General features: G+C 35.3%; 1 protein-coding gene across 1 annotated transcript; it reads left to right on the plus strand.

Moving 5' to 3' along the window:
• The first annotated feature begins 11,690 nt into the window (after positions 1 to 11,690).
• On the plus strand, positions 11,691 to 12,007 carry LOC125812791 (uncharacterized). Its single transcript, XM_049492260.1, has 2 exons — positions 11,691 to 11,807; positions 11,890 to 12,007. Exons 1-2 carry the CDS (start codon positions 11,691 to 11,693, stop codon positions 11,977 to 11,979), a joined length of 207 nt encoding a protein of 68 aa, XP_049348217.1. The 3' UTR covers positions 11,980 to 12,007.
• The last annotated feature ends 10,388 nt before the right edge of the window (positions 12,008 to 22,395 follow it).

Consider the following 22,395-nt stretch of genomic DNA (forward strand, 5'->3'; position numbering starts at 1 on the left):
AATAAAAATAAAAACTGTTTCGCCTATCTATTTGTGTATATTCTGTCTTCTCGCTTATCTATAACTATTTCGTGTTTATATATTTAATATTATGTTATCATCTAGTTTTGCATGCTTAATTAATTAAATAAATAATTGAAGTTACTTTAATTATTTAATATTATGTTATTACCTAGTCTTGCATGCTTAATTAGTTAAATAAATAAATGAAGTGTCCATAATTGTTCAATATTTTGTTATCACCTAGTCTTGCATGCTTAATTAATTAAATAATGAATAACTGAAGTAGCCTTAATTGTTGAATGTCATTTATCACTTAGTAAGCATGTTTAAGCTAAATAACCTAAATAAATGAAGTGACATTAGTTGCTACTTGTAACGCCCCACATAAATTGCATGAGATACGGTCGGGACCCACCGTTGTGGGCCTCGAGGGATGCCTAACACCTTCCCCTCGAGGTAATTTGAACCTTTACTCGATCTCTGGTTCATTGATCCTTAGTTAGATTAGTTAGGTTAGATAGGTGCCCTAACACGCCTTAATTTGTTAGGTGACGACTCTTCAATTCAACCCAAAACCCAAAAGAGTTGTTAGGTCGTGCACCAAAACCCGTTTTGAGAAAAATGGGGCGCGACAGAACACCTTTCCCTCGAGGTAATTTGAACCCTTACCCAATATCTGGTTCGTTGATTCTTAGTTAGATTAGTTAGGTTAGATAGGTGCCCTAATGCTCCTTAATTCGTTAGGTGACGATTCTTTAATTCAACCCAAAACCCAAAATAGTTGTTAGGTCACCAAAACCCATTTTGAGAAAAATGGGGCGCGACATAACAGAGACTCCGTTGGGGATTCTAAGTTCTAACCATTACGTGTTTCATTCTTTATGTGAGGTTTACTTTATTGCTTGTTGGGTCATTACCATGCTAAGTTGTTATATGTCTTTCCGTGTTTATTTATGTTCCTTATACTGTTTATTTTCATGTTAATCCCTATTCCCTTTCCTTATTTGCTTAATTCGTTTATGTGTTTGCATGCTTATTTACATATTTATTTATTTATTGCTTTATATAAAATTGTTTATGTGTTACCGCTTTCCATTTAATTGCTAATTGTTACTGCTTTGATAACTGAAATTCCACTCATACTTCCCCCAATTGGGACCCTCTTCCTTTCTTTTATATTTTCTAGTGATAGTGTGGGACTTTGCACATCTCACAAAATAATTCAATTCTCTTCAAACCCCTATATTAGAGAGATGGCTGAGGCATGACAGATGCGGATAGTTTTACTACCGTGGAACCATGTGCCTTCTCGCATAGAACCTATTCAAGTCCGTGTCTACCCAACTCTTAGAAATATTAACTAGGTCATACATGTTGCATAAACCCTAGGTGGTTTGACCCTTGGTATCAAACCACACTCTTAATAGCCACCCTGACTTCTAAAGGGCCCCAACATCCTTTAGACAAAATACATCCTATGTGTCAACGTGAACATAATAATTGAACCAAGCCAAATTATATCAAAATGGAGTTCAAAATCTTCTCAGACTCTAAACTTCAAATTGGTAAATAAGGCTTGAATTAATTATTGTGCATCACTTATGTGTCGTCTTAGGCCTACCACTGTCTCAACGAGGCCCCTTGCATTTAGGGAGCTTATCTTAAAACAATGTGTTTGTTATCTCAATTAATGCAACGCTCTAACTTGGGTGTTCTTTTGCTTTTACTTTTGTTTTACCATTCCCCAATGGTTGATCTGTAGACCATGGTTTACCATACACGATCAAATGGTGCTCTTCCTTCTCTTCCAAATGAGAACCGCAAAGGAAAGAGGAAATCGACTAATGAGAAGGTTATGGGTAAGACTATTGAAAAGAAGCATCTTTCAGACGAGTTGGTCTCAAGCCTAAAATAGAAAAAAAAGAAGTTAGAAGAAGAGGTGTCAGATATGCGCAAATGGGCTAAGCTGTTTCTCTCTATCAATCCCGCCTTGGAGACAAACATGGATAAGTCGCCTATCACAAGTCAAGCCACTCTCCAAGATAATCCTCCACCCACTCACCCTACCTCTAATCCCCCACCAACTTATTCTACTTCTCATCCTCAAAATCAACCAAGCTCCATTCAAATGCCTCCAAGGAACACTCACTTTCCAAATTACCCATATCCTCCTCAACATCATGAATATGCTCCTAGGCCTACATATCTCACTCCATGCCTGCAGAATCTCATCATACAAGCTCCTCGATATGAAACGCCTCTACACCAAGTTTCTTGGTATCGCGCACCTCTCCAAATTCCTCCATATCAAACGCTTCCATCCCAAAGGCTTCCTCTACCATATCAACAACAAACATATCTTGTCCACAATGTCATAATCCTCACTCAACCTCACATTCGCAAAAACCTCTTCAATGTTGAGAAAAAACCCGTCAAAATTTATGCTTCTTTAGCGGAATCCTTTGACCGACTCTATGAGAGGCTTAAAATGGATGGATGTGTGACACTTATTCTTGTCCAGAATCCAGACTCTCAGTCCAAACGGTATGACTCCAACAAGACTTGTGACTAGCATTCAAGAATGAAGGGATATACTATTGAAACATATCGCGATCTGAGAGATAAGATTCAACAACTGATTGAGGCCAATGTCATACACTCGACAGACCTTGTACCAAATGAGTGTCAACAGTGAACAATTCGAAGTTTATTTGAAGCGTTTCCTAATAAAAGGCTTGCGCCGTTTAAGTTTATGTTTTCTACATTCTGGTACCCATGTTAGCATATGGGCAATAAAGTTGGGCAGAATCTATCTTTTGGTTGTTGCTTAAGATGCTCCATTTAATGTCTTGAATTATGCTCTTGTAGTTGGAACTACGTCAGACCTGATTCCCGTTTAAGAGGGGATACGAAGGCGCTCCTATGGAGTTTGGTCTTATTATAATAAAAACATTCATTTCCCCCTTTTTGACTATATAACAGAATTTTTGAGAGAGTCTCAAAAAATTCCATTAAAAGGACATTTTCTTGCAAATGATGATACTGGGGCAGAATTTTTGAGAGGAATTCAAAAATTCCTTAAAAAGCATTTCTTCTCGCAAATCAGTAACTGGGGCATAATTTTTGAGAGGGTCACAAAAATTCACAGCAATCAAGCTACAATCTATAACAAAGATCAAAATAACAGAAATGCTACTGGGTCAGATGGTATAAAGTCTCAAGCTGTGCCATGGTCAAAGATTCTACAATACTTTTTACAAACTAATATTTTCAAAAAGCTTTTCAAAACTCTCCCCTCCTCCATTCACATTTTCCTCAAAGCAAACGCCCGAAAAGGTCTAGATGGCAAGACAAAGGAGCACTATGCCAAATCAGGGATATAGATCAACCTTCCCCTTAAACTAACTATTTTTCTTTGAATGCAAAAAAAACAAGTACATATACATGACGCAACTTCAACACCGCTTGAAGGATCAATGTGCCGTTATATTTGTCAAATCGCCAATCAATAACATTCCATTCTTCCACAAGGCAAAAGACCAAACCATCAAGCTCAAATCGCTAGTCTAATGGCCCACTGTCCTTCCGATAGGAAGTATCGAGTACTCCATATCAATCCCGAACAATTGCCATTCAACGACAACCTCTCTTTACTATAGGACGAAGGGTCAAGCTACAATACTCCGAACTCAAAATTCACCGACAAATGGAACTCGATCCTTCCAACAAGGCGAAGGTCCAAGATATTTTATGCCCTCAATAAAATATTAGGCATGTGCCTAAATATTGCATGTGCCCGAGAATTGCATTATTGCATGTGCTCGAATTGCATTGTGCCCGAAGATTGCATGTGTCCGATATTGCATTGTGCTCGAAGATTGCATGTGCCCGATAATTGCATTTTCCCCAATATTGCATTGTGCCCAAGATTGAATGTGCCCGAGAATTGCATTGTGACCGATATTGCATTGTTCCCAGATTGCATGTGCCAGAGATTGCATTGTGCTTGAGAATTGCATTGTGCACGAGATTGCATTGTGCCCGAAATTGCATTGTGCCCGAAGATTGCACGTGCCCGAATTGCATTATGCCCGAAGATTGCATGTGCTCGAAGATTAAATGTGCCTGAATTGCATTTGTGCCCGAGGATTGCATTATTGCATTGTTTCCGAGATTGCATTGTGCCCGCAGACTGCATGTGCCCGATATTGCATTGTGCCAGAAGATTTACATTGTGCCCGAAGATTTGCATTGTGCCCGAAGATTGCATTGTACCCGATATTGCATGTTCCCAAGAATTGCATTATTGCATTTGCCCAAGATTGCATTGTGCTCGAGATTACATTGTGCCCGAAGATTGCATGTGCCCGAATTACATTTGTGCCCGAAGATTGCATGTGCCCGAATTGCATTTGTGCCCAAAGTTTGCATGTGCCCGAAGACTGCGGACATCATATCATGGCCTAAGGATTTAATTTCTATCTATCATGATCCAAAGGTATTATAATCTAAAGGCATCATTGTTTCCTGGCCCGCAGACAACATTTGCATGACTTGAGGATATAATATTTGCATATCATGGTCCTAGACATCATAGCCTAAGACATCATTTTTCATAGTCTTAAGGCAAACATCATGGTCGATATGGAAAATTGCATCATGTTTACATTTACCGTTTGTTGATATATTTGCTCTAATCATATTACAAGCTACAGATTTGCAGAGACTGACATTTTGCAGGCTAGATCAATTGCCCCCTCAGCTACGATTATCGTGCCTATATCTATCGCAACAAAGGCCCTACCAATTCTTTGCAACTCATACTGCTCCTTTTCATCCAAACCTTGCTTAAAGCTGGAAACCTCGTTGTCATGCTCCTCTCGCTTCTCTAAATCTTATCCATTCAAGCCGATATCATTCCCGTTCGAATATCACACCACTTTTTCGTTTTGAGGAGTTTTGTTTGCTCCTAAATCTAGAACTACACACGACCTGATTCACGTATAACCAGAGATATGTAGGCGGCTTAATACCAAAGTCTCGGTCGTACCCCTTTCCAACTCTATATCGTTTCAACTGATCCCACCGACATCTCTTGTCGGTCAGACAAAATTGGCTACTAAATCAGCGTTGGTTGCCCGACAATTCATTCTTCATTCCCAAGCAACCAAGGGGCAGCTGTTGACACCCAATTTTGACCGACCTTTAACCCTTTTGGGAATGCTATTCGATTGAATACGTATTTTTTAAAACATATTTCGAGTTTAAAATTTTAGTCGACTTTGTCTAAAAATTATATATTTTAGTATGCTTGATTTATAAAAATTATTGTAATTATTATCAAATTATTTTCAATTATATTTATCGATAGTTCAACTCGAAATAATTATTTTACGTAAATATTATAAAATATTAGATGTGTTTAATTATGTGAAAATATTTTAAGATGTAGTATTTTATTAATCGGATCACATTCCCTTATTCTTCCTTAAAAAATATTTAAATCTTTGCCTAATCTATACAAATTCCTTTCAATTCAAGCCTATTCAATTCCAATTATTTTTCAATAGTGACCACCCTTTCATTTCAATTCTAGCCAATTTTATTTCAATTTTAGCCATCCAAATCCAATCAATTTTAAATCAGATTCAACACTTTCAAATCCTCATTTAATCTCATCCGTCCATCAAGCTCCAAAATTCAATCTCAGCCCTCCACCTTTTTAATCTCAACGACTAAGATCAATTTCTTCAGCTTTCCTATTTTAAAGATCAAAACCCTAAAAGAATGTCCATTCTTTCTCCCCGTCCTCTCCATAGAAGCGCCGCCTAGCCTTCTCCCTCTCTGCCATCAAGAGCCGGAGAGCCTTTCTCTCTCGTCTCATCTCTTCTCCTCCCCTCCTCGTTCCTTCTCTCTCTTCTCCTTCGGCGAGAAACAACGGTGAGCAGCAACTGGCGGACAAAGCAACAGCCGCTAGACGTTGCTGCGTCTCTTCCCCTTGCGAGCTCCGACGGAACACCCAGCTCCAGCAGCAACGAGCAAAGCAAAACTCCGGCGGAATTAAAAAATTTGTTGAAGACGGATCTATACAGATCCGTCCAGGTTCGCTCCCTTTTTCAATTATCATCTCGTTTTGGCTAACAAATTCTCATTTTCGTTTGAGTCTTCTGTGCGATTTTTACATGTTTAAGTATATGAAGGCCTAGTGGTTGAAATCTTATGCAAGCATGAGTTCATGAGGTTGTCTGCAAACTGATTTAGTCTATATTCTTATCCTTGTATTTGGTGTGATTAAAGTCTGTCCATTACTTCTACTGTGATCTGTCGATTTTCTAGTCGAATCAATGAGTATTGTTTTACTGTGAACTGCCGATTTGTTATTCAAATTTGTATTCATTATTCCTGCTATGATCTGCTAGGCTTCAAATTGTGAAGTTGTAGTACACTTGCTGCAAATAGTTTGCTCTAACTGATTGTTTGCACATTTCTCTGCATTTATATAAATAAGTTATTAATCTATGAATTCCTTTGATTGATTTCTATTGAAGTTGTAGTACACTTGCTGCAAATAGTTTGCTCTAACTGATGGTTTGCACATTTCTCTGCATTTATATAAATAAGTTAGTAATCTATGAATTCCTTTGATTGATTTCTATAAGGAAAAATCATGATTTAAGTCTTAATTGATCGAGAATTGTGTGCTCTTCCTAAAATAATTATGTGGCTTTTTTTCGATTATTGAAATATTACTGTTAGTCTGATATATTTTGGATTGATTTTAGCATAAATATTGCCTTATATGTGTGAATTTGTACTCGTAATATTTCTCTTATTTGATTAATTTAGCATCTTAATTGATTCTTTAAATGTGCTAATTCAATTAATTTCTTGTTCATAATTTCCCTGCTATTATGCTGAGCTAGATTTCCATAGATTGTTAATTAGCTTGCCTGTCTATGCTTAATTCATGGAAATCTCTCCTCCCCATGGTAAGTCTAAAGGTGTATATTATTTCTTTCCTTAAAATTTTATTGCCTACTTTTATTTTATATTAATTAATAATGTTGTAAATTGATCTCTCCTTCCCTTAATAGTTCTCTTGACTGATTCTTACTTGTCATATTTATAGTTATCCATGAATAAGTGAATTGGTGCATATTTATTAGCCCCCTTACCTTATTGTGTTCTTCCCGTATATACATGTTTTTCATTGATTGTATCCTTACCTTAATTAGAAAATAGTTTAGTACTGTTTTTAATTTGGTAAAAAATAAATTAAAGCAATTTGACCGATTCAGTTCTCTTATGATAAGGAAAACTAATTTTTTAAATTGATTTATCCATTTTCCTTATTTGTGCCCCCTACCCTTAACTATAAAAAGGATCCCTCCTTTCATTATTTGATTTAGACATTGGTTTACACTCGAAAATACTAAAAAAATATCGCTCTCTACTCTTTAAAAGAATTAAGTTTTCCGGTAAACAAAAAGCTCCCTTCTACGTGCTATTTTACTGTGTTCGGGTCGGTTATTGGATTAAGTGTGGATCTTCATTGTTGATTTCTTTTACTGCATAACTGGTTCGTATCCTTTATACATGTTTAATTTCTGTTCTGCATCATCTTAGCTATCGTAAGTCCAAGATTGGGTATTAATAAATAAAAGAAAGCATCGGGGTCAGTTTTCTTCTCCCTCTATTATGTGTGATCTTATATTTTTGTTTGAAAGAATTGCTTGTTCTAATCTGGTGTGTATTCTCTGAGCTATTTTATAATTAGTTTGTTGTACAAGTGTGATTTTATATGTTATATCCACCTACTCTTCCACTTTGATTTAGCAGGTTGAATTTAGTTCCGGAGTTCGAAGAGTTGCCTGGGAGGGGTCATTGGGACAAGATTTATTTTTAGCCATATTATTTGTATTTGCTATTATGTTTCTGTAATAATTTTGTTGTGTAACTCTAACTCTCTCTCTCTATATATATATGCGAAATAACTTAGGGGACCGTCTAAGGGGGAGGGGGAATTACGGGCTAACTGTTCTTTTACTTATTTAATTCATTACATGTGATTGCTATAAAATCTGCCCATGTTGCTTGAAACACGTGAAACATGCTTATATGGCCAAATTTCTTAGATAATCTGCCTAAAACCAACCTTTATTATAATTGACCATTATGTGATAAATCTTGTTTCATAATGTGAACATTTATTTAGAAAACCAATCTAGTTGTTTAGATTTGGACTACTTACCTTAGCATGTTAATATTGCTAAGTAGTTTCTTGTCATTCAAAAGATGACACAAAGCCACTTCTTCAAGACCCAGTAAGTGTTAACTTCTCCATTTTATTCAACAACTACTCAGTTAACTTCCTTCCCAATTAATCATCTTTTCCTTGTTTATTTCTGTGTGTAGATACTCAGATCAGACCCATTGACATTGAGGAAGCTCTACTGCGCTTGCCTCCTTTTCCTATTTCTAAACCCAAATCTCAAACCCAGTGATTTTTTTAAATCTTTTTATTGATTTTGGATCTGATATGACCCAATTTATTTGGGCAAAAATTGTGTTTCGATGTAATTTGAGTGTTCTGCAAAACCTTTTATAAACCCTTTTGGATGCCCTTTTTACCCAACCATATATTCTCTGCACAAAATATTAGTAGTTGCATACCGATAGCGTCTTGTCCTTTGATTTCTCTAACTATTTGTAGATTCTTTGTACCTTCGTCATCCTATTGTTTTGTTATTATCTATTTTTCTTGTACTTCTGTTACCTTTTTTGGTCTGCTTTGCAATGTTTTTCCTTGAGCTTCTATTGGAAACCATCTCAAATATTGCTAAGTAGTTTCTTGTCATTCAATTTTCCAACTTCTGTTGATTCTTGTACCTCGATTATCATATTGTTTCGTTACTCTCTATTGTTTTTGTTATTATCTAATTTTTCTTATTCTTTTTCTGGATTACTTTGCACTGTTTTTTTTTCTTGAGCCGAGGGTGTATCGGAAACTGACTCTACCTTTGAGGTAGGGATATGTCTGCATACAATTTACTCTCCCCATACCCCATGTTGTATGTTATTGTATAGAATGAGATACCAAATGATGAATCAATCATCTTAGAAGTCAGACCTATTTGTTCGATTCTTTAGCATGACTCTTACCACAAATAATACGAGCTTACTAATGTATTAGTTTCAAGTAAATGGGCATGTTTAAATGATACTTTAGGAAATTAAAATGCCTTGAAGTGTCGGACAAGAAGAGTAAACCTCTAAAATTTGCTATCTATATTGGCATATAAGAAGTGAGATTGAGGAGGTTACTTTAATCCCAAACGTAATGTTGCCTCACCGATAATCAACAACTCTTTGGAATGATGATAAGACCGAAAAGGCCATAAGTTTTAGCTTACAGAGTTTTGTGGGTATCCTAATGCTGAATGTAACTATATATCCCGGACATTTTCTTACTTTTAAATCTCATAGCTGAAAAAGATAGTATTAACTAATGATAAAGTGATTAGAGTAGACAGGAAAAAGATCTATCTCAGAAGGAATTTAATGTTGAGCTTTTCTATTTGACATGTAATTCTTCTTTTAGAATGTGATTATGTATTACCAAATAATTATGCGACACTCTTATGTGAAAGTTGTTTCTGCATAGTTAATGTCTCCATCTATGAAGTTTTACGGCGACTGACTTTTGAGCTTTAAGCTGGCACAGTGATCTAATTCTTGTTTTAAGAGTGAAAGGATTTTCTGCAGCTGAGACATAGATTGATCTTTGTAATCTATTGTATGTATTTTTGCAGCACCTCCTTGGCACTTTGTTAATGAAATTAATTTTGCATTACCTAAAAGAAAAAGAAATGTGGGGAGACCAGACAAATTTTTGTTAGAATGTACTGTGACTAAGTTGTTGTATTTTGTCTTCCAAACTTCTTTGCGCCTTTGAGGAGTCGATGGAGAATGATGGAAACTGAGTTTAATAAGATTGATGTAAGTAAGTGATAGCTATCTATTATCTATCTCCTTTCTGTCCTTTTGCATTTCCATGGTTTGTGGTTTCGTGGTAGGTTGGTATTAAACGATTTTCTCAAGTTCTACTAGGTGATAAGGTTGGTAGCTTCTTTATTATTTTCTCTTAGTTGAAAAAATGTGAACCTTTGCTCTCCTTTTGATACTCTAGTCACCGAGTCTTTCCTAAATTCGGCTTTATGTTATCATCACAGAGGAACCAAAACTTCAAATTGTTTTAGCAAATTCGGCTTTATTCCGTAATTATCGTATTATTTGAGTTTTAGGTTGATTTGTCCTGGTGATAAGACGAGTGTCATCACGTTCATTTTTGGATCGTGACATGTTCATTGTTTCTTGATAATCAAATATTATTCATTGTATCTTTATTAAAAATATTCAATGTATGATAGTGCGAGAATAAACTATATGAGAAACATAGGAAATTTCTTGAAACCATATCCAAAAAATAGCTTCTCATTTAAAAGGTATCACAAAATCTTTATATTTGTACAAAAGAGATCATTCCTCATGCACTCAAAAACATTTGTAGTAAGTGGTGGCAACACTAGAATTTTCGAATGCAATAAAAAAAGTTAGAGATGTGCTTCAACTAGATTTATATTTTAACAAAAAAAAAATACAGTATAATCGTCTTTCACTAAATTGTCTTAGATATATTTATACTTTTAAAAAATTGTTAATTTATAATATTAATGATACTATATATTTATATAAGGGTCTTCTAGAAATATATTATCTTTTATCTCATCGAAATGAGCATTTTCCATTAGCCCAATCCGGGACCGTAAGAAAAATATTATGTTAGAAAATGAAGTCATCAAAATCATAAATTGAGTGTGGTGGGTAGGGGTGTTCACGGTTTGGATAAAAACCGATCCAAACCAAAAAACAAAACCAAACTGATAAAATAAAACCGATTTATTTGAGTTTGGTTTGGTTTGGTTTTAGATTTTTGAAAACCGAAAGTATTTGGTTTGGTTATGGTTTTATTCGAAAAAAATCGAAGAAATAACCGAACCGAACCGATGAATTATATACATATATTTTATTAATATACATACTTAATATATTATTTTTATAAACAATTTTAAAGATCTTATACATGTTTTCATTAAAATTTCTTTATAATTTACTTATTGAAAGCAAAAATGCCCAAGATGAAACATTTATCTTATTGATTTCATGTATATGAGTGTCTATGACAATTCTTTGTGGGACTGAAAATGTTATTGTCTCTTCCTTCTAGACCAATATATTGAATTTTAAAGCTTTATTGATAGTAAATTTAGTGATCGAAAGTTCAGTAATTTAAGTCATTCTAACTATTTTTCGTTTTGAATGGATTGTTATCACTTTTTTCACATTTTAAATGAATTGTTTCTTTATTTTTGTGTATGGTTAATAACCGAATAACCGAACCAAATCAAATCGAAACCGATAATCACCAAACCGATAAATGTATATTATATTTGGTTTGGTTTAGTTTTGATAATTTTAAAATCGATTAAGTTGATTTAATTTTAATTTTAACCAATAATCGATCCAAACTAACCCGTGAACACCCCTGGTGGGTGCTTCAAAGAAGCTAGAAACAACTTAAGCGGGGGAGCTGTTTGTTTGTAATTTGGAAAAGAGTAAAAATGGATATGAAGGGCGGTGAGGAATCAAGCATGAGCGTTAACGGCAAAAGCGAAGTGAAGAAGATGACAAAACCCCCTTTCAGGCCCGCAAAAGATGACACAAAGCCACTTCTTCAAGACCCAGTAAGCGTTAACTTCTCCATTTCATTCTCTGTTAACTTCCTTCTCAATTAACCATCTTTACTTTGTTTATTTATGTTTGTAGATACTGAGATCAGACCCAATTGAGACTGAGGAAGCTCTCCTGCGCTTGCCTCCTTTTCCTATTTCTAAACCCAAATCTCAAACCCAGTGAATTTACTTATCTTCTTGTTCATTTTGTACTCTATTTATTTGGGCAAAATTTGTGTTTCTATGAAATTTGAGTGTTCAGCAAAATCTTTTATAAACCCTTTTGGATGCCCCTTTTTACTCAACTGTATATTCTCTGCACAAAATATTACTAGTGGCTTCATAGTTTCTTGTTCTTAGATTGTATTGTTTTTGTTACTATCTGCTGTTTTTGTTATTATCTCATTTTTCTGTTACCTTTTTTGGGCTGTTTTGCAATGTTTTTTTTGAGCTTCTATTGCAAACAGTCTCAAATATTGCTCCGGTAGTTTTTTGTCATTCAATTTTCCGCCTTTTGTTGATTCTTGTACCTCGATTATCATATTGTTTCGTTACTATCTATTGTTTTTGTTATTATCTGGTTTTTCTTGTATTTTCTTATTCTTTTTCTGGACTACTTTTGCACTGTTTTTTCTTGGGCTGAGGATGTATCGGAAACTATCTCTACCTTTGAGGTAGGGATAGGTCTGTATTCACTCTACCCTTCCCATAGCCCATGTTGTATGCTATTGTTTAGAATGAGATACCAAATGACAAATCAATCAACGTTGAAGTCAGACCTATTTGCTTGATCATTTAGCATGACTCTACCACAAATAATACGAGCTTACTAGTCTATTAATTTCAAGTAAATGGGCATGTTTAAATGATACTTTAGGAAATTAAAATGCCTTGAAGAGTCGGACAAGAAGAGTAAACCTCTAAAATTTGCTATCTATATTGGCATATAAGAAGTGAGATTGAGGAGGTTACTTTAATCCCAAACGTAATGTTGCCTCACCGATAATCAACAACTCTTGGGAATGATGATAAGACCGAAAAGGCCATAAATTTTAGCTTACAGAGTTTTGTGTGTATCGTAATGCTGAATGTAACTATATATCCCAGACATTTTCTTACTTTTAAATCTCATAGCTGAAAAGGATAGTATTAACTAATGATAAAGTGATTAGAGTAGACAGGAAAAAGATCTATCTCAGAAGGAATTTAATGTTGAGCTTTTCTATTTGACATGTAATTCTTCTTTTAGAATGTGATTATGTTTATTACCAAATAATTATGCGACACTCTTATGTGAAAGTTGTTTCTGCATAGTTAATGTCTCCATCTATGAAGTTTTACGGCGACTGACTTTTGAGCTTTAAGCTGGCACAGTGGTCTAATTCTTGTTTTAAGAGTGAAAGGATTTTCTGCAGCTGAGACATAGATTGATCTTTGCAATCTATTGTATGTATTTTTGCAGCACCTCCTTGGCACTTTGTTAATGAAATTAATTTTGCATTACCTAAAAGAAAAAGAAATGCGGGGATACAAATTTTTGTTAGAATGTACTGTGACTAAGTTGCTGTATTTTGTCTTCCAAACTTCTTTGCGTCTTTGAGGAGTCAATGAAGAATGATGGAAACCGAGTTTAATAAGATTGACTTTAGTAAGTGATAGCTATCTGTCCTTTTGCATTTCCATGGTTTGTGGTTTCGTGGCAGGTTGGTATTGAGCGATTTTCTCAAGTTCTCTGTTCTACTAGGTGTTAAGGTTGTTAACTTCTTTATTATTTTCTCTTGGTTGAAAAATGTGAACCTTTGCTCTCCTTTTGACACTCTAGCAATTGTACCCAAGGATGAGTCAACTGAGTCTTTACTAAATTCGGGTTTATGTTATCATCACAGAGGAACCAAAACCTCAAACAGTTTTAGCAAAATATATATCGTTGAGTGTGGTTAAAGATAACATCAATTCTCTTCCACATGTTTTCTTGTTGGAGGTATAATACAGTTCCAACTTTATTAACAAGATTTCTTGATATCTAAATGAAGTTTTTTTACTTTTTTAGTCTGCCCTGATATACAAATCATTTATGCCCTTAAATGTATTGCATTTTTGTTAAATCTTTTTGTGTGTGCGCATTCTATAAAGATCAGTGTATTATAATTTTATGGGTCTGAAAATTATTTGACAAAGGACATGAGGTAACAACCGTTTGTATTATCTTTGGCTTGAAGTAGCAATAGAAGAAATCCGAGTTGTTTCTCTTCATGAAAATAAACTATTAATAATACAGGGCTTCTACATGTTAACCTGAAAGTATGATAACTCGTTGTGCCTGTAGTTTCATGTTTGTATAATAATAAAACATACATGAACTTTCTCTTGTTTTATTGTAAATAGATATGCCTTTTCTTTCTATAAATTGCCAAGTTTTCGATTCAGAATCTGGAAAAGAACCATTGCTTAATTGAAATTTGAAAAACGAATAGAGTTTTAAGCAGAAGACGTTTCAACTTTAGCATCAATAACTGGTGAATTGATTAGTAGTGGTCTCTCATAAAGGAAGTTCTGGTTCCTTTGTTTTGGATGAAGCAAGATAGTTCTGCTTCTTTGAATATGTTCATAAACAACAGTATCGAGCTTGTGTGGTAATTTCTACCTTCTCAATTATAATTTTCTCTTTGAATTTGAGTGGCGAGTCGTGGCTCAAATGTTTAGGTTAAGTCATGAAGTGGTTTTTTTGTTGTTGGGATTGGAATGTTGGTACTTTCTTTATCCTTTTGTCTTAGTTCTGATTGACGATAATACCAATTGATCTCCAAACTTTCTTGGATTGTAATACTAGTTTGGTAGAGATGAAAGGTAGATGAGAGATGGAAGGTGAAGTGGAATTGTAATGCTAGCTTGGTAGCCCAATATCTGAGTTTTTAGTTACTCTTGATATTCAAAGTAATGGATTGTGGCATTGAAGGTTCACAGTTCAAAACGTGAGTTATTTTTGATAGGATTGGAACATCTATGCTACTTAATGCCGTTTGGTTTAAGTTCTGTTCATGATAAAACACTTGTTCTTTAGGAGTGTTTGGTACGAAACGAAAAAACATATTTATTTTCTTGTGTTCGGTACATAAACAAAGAAAATTATCGTAAAAGCATTTGTATATAATTTAGACAAATGTATGAAGAGGAGCTTTGATATAACTGGTAAAGTTTCAACCATGTAACTAGGAGGCCACAAATTTGAGCCATGGAAATTGCCTTATGTAGGGTAAGACTGCGTACAATAGACCCTTGTGGTCCAACACTTCCTTGGACTCTACATATAGCAAGAGTTTAGTGCATTCGGCTACCCTTTTTCACTATGAGAGGTGGGGTAGGGATGAGGTGTGGGGTGGTGAAGATGGGGACTACGGGGCAAGGTAAAGATGAGAAATTATATGTATCTAGGTCGACTTTTGGCAACCAAAACTTCTAAGTGGGAATTATTTTTTGGGAAATAAGATTGAACTATAAACAACCACAAGGCTTTGATATAGTGATTAGAGCACATCACGTGACGTGTGATTTAGACACACATTATGGCGTCATACCACACTAGTCGCTATAGATAAACGCCAAGTAAAGTGGAGATGAATAGAGGTAAGGACTCATTATTCATCCGAGTTTCAGAGGTAAGGACTCATTATACATCCGAGTTTAGAACCCTGCTTTACTTGCACTCCAAAGTTTCTAGGTTGTAAAAAAGAAGAAGATTGAAGCCTATACAACTTGGACTTAATTTTGTTGTCGTTTGTACGTCAACATGATGATGCCTGTGGCAAGAGAGCACTGATAGCAACTGTGCAGTAAGTTAAGCAAATGCCCAAAGCCTAGGCCCAAAATTTTAGTACTTGTTGAAATATAGAGTTGCATGGGATGTTTACAAAGCTCTACAACGGTTTTGGTACAAAACCGAAATCCTCCCAAATCACAAAGGAAAATATATCTTAGACAATTTAACAATTTCCCCCCATCAAATGAATTGAAAGAGGGTACATCAGTTTCAGTTTCTTGGATAAAACTCTCTAAGAAAACATAACAAGAAAGATGGCGGAGGTTGTGAATGAGTTCATAATGAGTTCGAAATATTAATCTACACCCCAAAGTTTTTAATTACTCTAATTAAGTCCACTTTTCTGTTAATCCTCTTTGACTTGGTCAATATCACCAAAAAAAAACCAAGACTTATTTGACACCTTTGAAGCAATTTTCTCCTGTTACTTTTGTGGACCCCAATTATATTAAGTTTCACATATTCATACATTGTAAATATCTGGGTCCATTTGAGTTGAATTCTCTACATTGCCCCTGCTTTATTCCTTCAGCATATAACATTATTTATTTTTTATTAGAAGAACTTAGTGAGATTCACATAAATGAAATAATAATATAACAAATTTAATGCACTACAATAATTAAGAAAAATGCCATAACAAAACTTTGCCTACCCTTGTTTAAAAGACATTATTCCGAATATTTTTTGTTAAATATATAGCTAAATATTATTTCACTTAAATTCAAATAAAATGATTTTTTTAAAAAATATTAAGATTTTATATGGAAAAAAATTAAAGTATAATAAAATTAGTTTTCCTACTATTTTATTATTATTGATAAAGTATTATAGGCAAGTGTAACTTAAATAAATTATACCCAGTACAGGCTACTTGTAACTAGTTATATATATAGAATATAAAAATAGTGATTAATAATGGTCTAATAAATTAGACACCAACCCAACTTGGCCGCCTTCGTAATGTCTTATTTCCTTCAACCCTATAAAGACAATTGTTCTATCCCGCGTCACTTTTTTTCCCTATGATTTGGTGTTATTTCGGCCTTATTGTTGTTGATCAAGATATTGGGTAATTAGTGTTTGATCAAAATTCTAGGTGATTATTGTATGATCAAGATTCTGCGTAATTATTGTGCCTTATCGTTATTGTTGATATGGGTCATTATTGTTGCCTTATTGTTATTGTTGATACTCGCTAATTTTCGTTTGATCTGGGTAACTATTGTTGATATGGGTAATTACTGTTTGATCAAGATAATGGGTAATTATAGTTTGATCATAATGGGTAATTATAGTTTATTCAAGAAATGAGTAATTACTGTTTGATCAAGGTAATTGGTAATTATTGTTGATTAAGAGTTTAAGACATATGTAATTACTGTTTGATGAAGATAATGGGTATTTATTGTATATGATTCTCTTCAGAAGAAGAGCTGATGCCTTCCTATGGGGAGTGATCGCTTCTGCAATGATTACATTCTGGGATTCCACACTTCGAAAAGTCTTTTTTTTTTATGTGTCTGTAGTTGCATATGTGTTTGGTTTTTGATTTCTTGGCCAGAATTATATAAATCTCACGATAGCTACTTTCAAATCTTTGCAACTCTTTGATCATCTCTTTAGAGAAGGAATGTTAGGGTTTGGGGATTTGGTGTTATTTCGTATACAGTTTAATGGCTAATTAGTGTATGATCAAGATTTTGGGTAATTATTGTATGATCAAGATTCTGGTAATTATTGTAGGATCAAGATACAGGTAATTATTGTTGGTCAAGGTAGTGGGTAATTATTGTATGGATCAAGATTCTGGGTAATTGTTGTGCCTTGTTGTTATTGTTGATACTGGCTAATTATTGTTTGATCCGGGTAACTGTTGTTGATCAAGACACTTGGTAATTATTGTTTGATCAAGATACTGGGTATTTATTGTTGATCAAGATAGTGGGTAGTTATTGTTTGATCAAGATAGTGGATTGTTATTTTGTTGATCAGGATACTGGGTTATTATTGTTGATCAGGGTAATAATGTTTGATTAAGATGTGGGTAATTACTATTTGATCAAGATAATGGGTAATTATTGTTTGATCAAGATAATGAGTAATTATTGTTTGATCAAGATATGGGTAATTATTGTTGATTAAGATATGAGTAATTACTGTTTGATCAAGATAATCAGTAATTATTGTTGATTAAGATATAGATAAAAGATAATGGGTAATTATTGTATATTATTCTCTTCGGAAGATGAGCTGATGCCTTCCTTCGGGGAGTGATCGCTTCTGCAATGATTCCGCAATTCAAAAAGTCTTTTTTGATGTGCCTGTAGTAGCATATGTGTTTGATTTTTGATTTCTTGGCCATCTCAGAATTATATAAATCTCACGTTATCTACTTTTGAATCTATGGAAATCTTTGATCATCTCTTTAGAGAAGGAACGTTAGGGGTTTGGGGAGTTCTTGACCTTTTCAGTTTGCAATTAGTTCTGTATTTTGCTAATTTATTGATTCGTTATTGTTGTTTGTTTGATCAGGTATGGGTAATGAAGCTTGCTGTTACTGTTACCTTCATCTCGATGTTAATTCTGCTGTTTTTGTTGTGAGAATTCGTGTGTTTTGTCATACTCTGAAACCTAGCAATTTCCTTTTGTTGAATCAGATACGAGTAGAATTGGAAATTTGGCTCAACAGGCATTGCCTACTTGGATCTTCTAGTCTAGTGGAGCTATCAATTTGAATTTGATATCTTGACTTCCATCTTTAATGCTAATTATGATGCTAATCATGTGTCTCCTTGCATCAACTTCTTTTACCTTGTTATTTTGTTTGGTCAAGAATACATAGATGGGCATCTAGGTGCAAGTAGTTCTACAGGAACAAGTGTCTTGCTATGGTGTTTGTGGTCGGAAAGATGCGGCAGTTCCCAGGTCTGTGACTAAAGGTTTTGGAGTGTCCAGTCTCTCAAAGCTTTGCTCAAAACTGGTACGAAATGGAAGTTCTCAACTGTGATAATTCTTTTCACAAGTGTGTATAGTGTGTTCTGCTGCCAGATAGTTTTAGTCGTTAGTTCAAATGCTCGTGTTCTTTGATGATCCTGGTGTCTTATGGTGTTATAGGCACTGGATAAAGTCAAAAGTCAATGCTGGATCTTTGATAGTGCTGTAATGTGCTCTTCTACTACTTATCATCTCGCTGTTTTCCCTTTGTTATCACGCCAGCTGGTTTTGTGTTCATTGGTGAATGAATGTGTAGACCACATGGTGACAGTAACAAGAGTAGTAGTTTTGGGAACTTCTAAGGATTGTATCCGGTATGCATTCATGTGCTCCTTGTTTATTGGTTTTCTTGGTCCTTGCACTCCAAGATGGATATTGTTAGGCTTCAATCAAAATGGGGGTTCTTGATCTTGTCTCTTGCATCTCTAGTGATTTCTTAGGTGATATGGGGAACTTCTAAGGATTGTATCGGTATTCATTCCTGTGCACCTTGTTTATTGGTCTTCTTGGTCCTTGCACTCCAAGATGGATATTGTTAGGCTTCAACCAAAATGGGGTTCTTAGTCCTTGTCTCTTGCATCTCTAGTGATTTCTTAGGTGATAGTTCTGTCAGCTTTGCACTTAACTGGTCCCTTCTTTTAGTGCTTGCAGTTGGGTCTTACCGAGCAGTGAATTTTTTTTTTCATGGAGGGGCTTTGCTTGGCCATTTGTGTAGAGGTTTCTTAGTTCAGATAATCGTTAGTACTGAGGTACTCATTTCAGTTTTTTCCCCAAATCAGAGTGGTCCCTTTTCTCTTTGTCAAAAATTGCTGCTGCATGGAAATTGCCAAAAGTTAAGATAGTTTTTCCTACACTCACTTTGGATGCATATGTTCCTTGATGATCCAGTTGATGAGATTGCTGTTGATGGGTATATGGTCTTATTGAAACCTGATAAATACTCGGAACTCAATCCTGAATCTTTTGACAGCCCGGTCAAGTAGGTCCCTGTTGAACCCTCTCTTTTGGTGTTCTCTCTGCGTCATCTTCTCTGGTTCCTTTTTCTTGCTTCACTCCAGCTTGATTTTGTTTGTTGGATGGATGCCAGTTAAGAGGACTAGATTTGGAAAATTTTGAAGGTTGATGCTCAGTGTCCGTTCCTGTGCATGCTGTTTCCTTGCCATTTTTGTGCTTGCACTGCAATCTGAGTATCATCAGGCTTCGATAGAGGGGTTTTCCAATATTTTTTCTTTACCATTTTGTGCTTGCATTGCAATCTGAATATTATCAGGTCTTCGAGAGTTTTTCAATCTTGTCTGGCTTTTTGTAATGGGTTTTGTCAGCTTTGCATGTAACCCTTCCCTTCATTCCTTTGCTTGCAGCCATTGGGTCTTACAAAGCAGTGAATTCTTATTTTCATGGAGGTACCTTATAAACCTCCATAGGTGTTGAGGTTTCGTTAGTCAGTCTTCTATGAGTATAGATAAATTTCTCTTCCCTATTGACTCCTTTGTCTTTGTCATAACTACTGTTGTATGGTAGTTTCTCAATTAGGACATTATTTTCACCAATGTGTGTTGTATTTTGCTGCCATGGAGTTCTTAATTCAGATGCCTATGTTCTTATGGTGCTACAATTGATAAGGTCTCTTATGGTGATGAGGTCTCTTACTCTCTTATGGCTATGGATACCTGATAAGGACTTGACCAATTCTAGATCTTTCTATAGTGGCAGAAAATACTTCTGAACTTTTGTTCTTTTAGCTACTTATCAAACTGCTCTCATTTTTTTCGTTATATCACTAGTTTTTTTTGGTTGTCTGGATGTGTAGACCATGTGGTGACACTGTTATGGACGTTCAGATTTTGAAATTTCAAAGCTTGGTTAACCAACACGTGATCCTTTGCCTCCTTTTTTGGTCTTTTTGGTGCTTGCATTGCAGTCTGGATGTTTTCGGGGCTTTGACAAAATGGGGTTTTCAGTCTCATCTATGGCATCTCTAGTGATTACTTAGGTGTTTGGGGTTCGTCAGGTTTGCTCTGAACTGTTCCTTCTTTCTGTTCTTGCAGCCATTGCCCAGGGCAGTGAATTATTTTTTTCATGGAGCGGCCGTGTTTTTGGTTGGTTTGCGTTGATGTTTCTTTTGCCAAGTCTTTTATGAGCATGGAGTTTTCAATTCAATTTTCTTCCCTAGTGGCCCTTTGTCCTTATCAAAACTAGTGTTGTATGGAAGTTTCTCAACTAGGACAGCGTAATTCACCGGTGTGTGTTGTATTCTGCTGTCATGAAGTTTAGTCCAAACGCTTATGTTCTTTGATTATCCAATTGATGAGGTCTTCTATGACATATGGACCCTTGATAAGTACTCGTCCAAGTCTAGATCTCATTTGATAGTGGCATAAAATACTTTTTTACTTTTGTTCTCTAGCTACTTACTTATCTTCCCTGTAGACCATGTGGTGACACTGTTATGGACGTTCGAATTTGGAAATTTCAAAGCTTGGTTTACCAACATGTGATCCTCTTCCATCTTTTGGACTTTTTGGTGCTTGCACAACAATCTGGATATTGTCCGGGCTTTGACAGAAGGGGGTTTTCAGTCTCGTCTATGGCATCTCTAGTGATTACTTAGGTGATTTGAGGTTCGTCAGATTTGCACTCAACTGTTCCCTTCTTTCTGTTCATGCAGCCATGGTTACAAGGCAATGAATTATTCTTTCCATGGAGTGGATGTGTTTTCCTGTTCGTGTTGAGGTTTTTTCAGTTTAAGTTTTTATGAGTATCATGATTTTCGATTAAGTTTTCTTCAGGAGTTTCTTGACTAAGATAATATTTTTCACTAGTGTGTGTTGTTGTTCTGCTGCCGTGAAGTTTTTAATCCAGACACTATGTTCTTCGATGATCTAATTGATAAGGTCTCCTATGGCTATGGACATTTGATAAGTGCTCAGCCAATTTTGGATATTTTCCTTAGATAGCACCATAAATGCTCCTCTACATGTGGTCTTCTAGCTACAGATATTTCGGTTATCACATCTTTAGGTTTTTTGTTTGGATGGATGTGTAGACTATATGGTGACAGTAATAGAGGTTAAGTTTTGGAGATTTCAAAGGTTGATATCCAGTATGGTATCTCTGTACCCTCTTGGTGTTTTTGGTTCCTGCAATTTTGATATATTGGTTAGGGCTTCAACAAAAAGGGAGTTTTAAATCTTGTCCATATGGCGTCTCTAGTGATTTCTTAGACGGTATGGGTTTCATCAGTTTTGGACTTGATTGTACCCTTCTTTTTGTGCTTGCAGCCATTGGGTCTTACAGAGCAATGAATTATTCTTTTCATGGAGCGGCTCTCTTTGTCCATTTATAACGAGGCTTCCGTGGTTCAGGCTTTATGAGTTCTGACATTTTCAACTAAACTAGTTTTTTTTCTGTTAGTGTGTTGGTATTCTACTGCCATTTTGAGTGTTTAGTCCAGATGCTTATTTTCTTCGATGATCCAATTGATGAAATTCCTGATGGTTGATGATTATGGTCTCATGGATGACTGAGAAGTACTAAATTTTGGATCTTTGAAAACCTCGTAAAATGGTCCTCTCTTTTGGTGTTCTTGCTGCTTATCTTCTCTGCTTCATTTTTCTTGTATTACGCTAGCTTGCTCTTGTTTGTTGAATGTGGATGTGTCGTGACAGTTGAGAGGAATAAACTTGGAAGATTTTGAAGGTTGGTGGCCTGTGTGCATTTCTCTGCACCCTGTTTCTTGGCCATATTGGTGCTTGCACTTCAATCTGGAGATTATCAAGCTTTGAA

The sequence above is a fragment of the Solanum verrucosum genome, unplaced genomic scaffold (assembly GCF_900185275.1).
Source record: "Solanum verrucosum unplaced genomic scaffold, falcon-dt-bn FXZP01000046.1, whole genome shotgun sequence".
Classification (NCBI taxonomy): Eukaryota; Viridiplantae; Streptophyta; class Magnoliopsida; order Solanales; family Solanaceae; genus Solanum; species Solanum verrucosum.

Bases quoted from the DNA above. Each gene is read 5' to 3' on its own strand.
- LOC125812791 (XM_049492260.1), top strand. From the start codon at position 11,691: ATGAAGGGCGGTGAGGAATCAAGCATGAGCGTTAACGGCAAAAGCGAA. The intron at 11,808-11,889 runs GTAAGCGTTAAC...TTATGTTTGTAG, and splicing joins AGCCACTTCTTCAAGACCCA to ATACTGAGATCAGACCCAAT.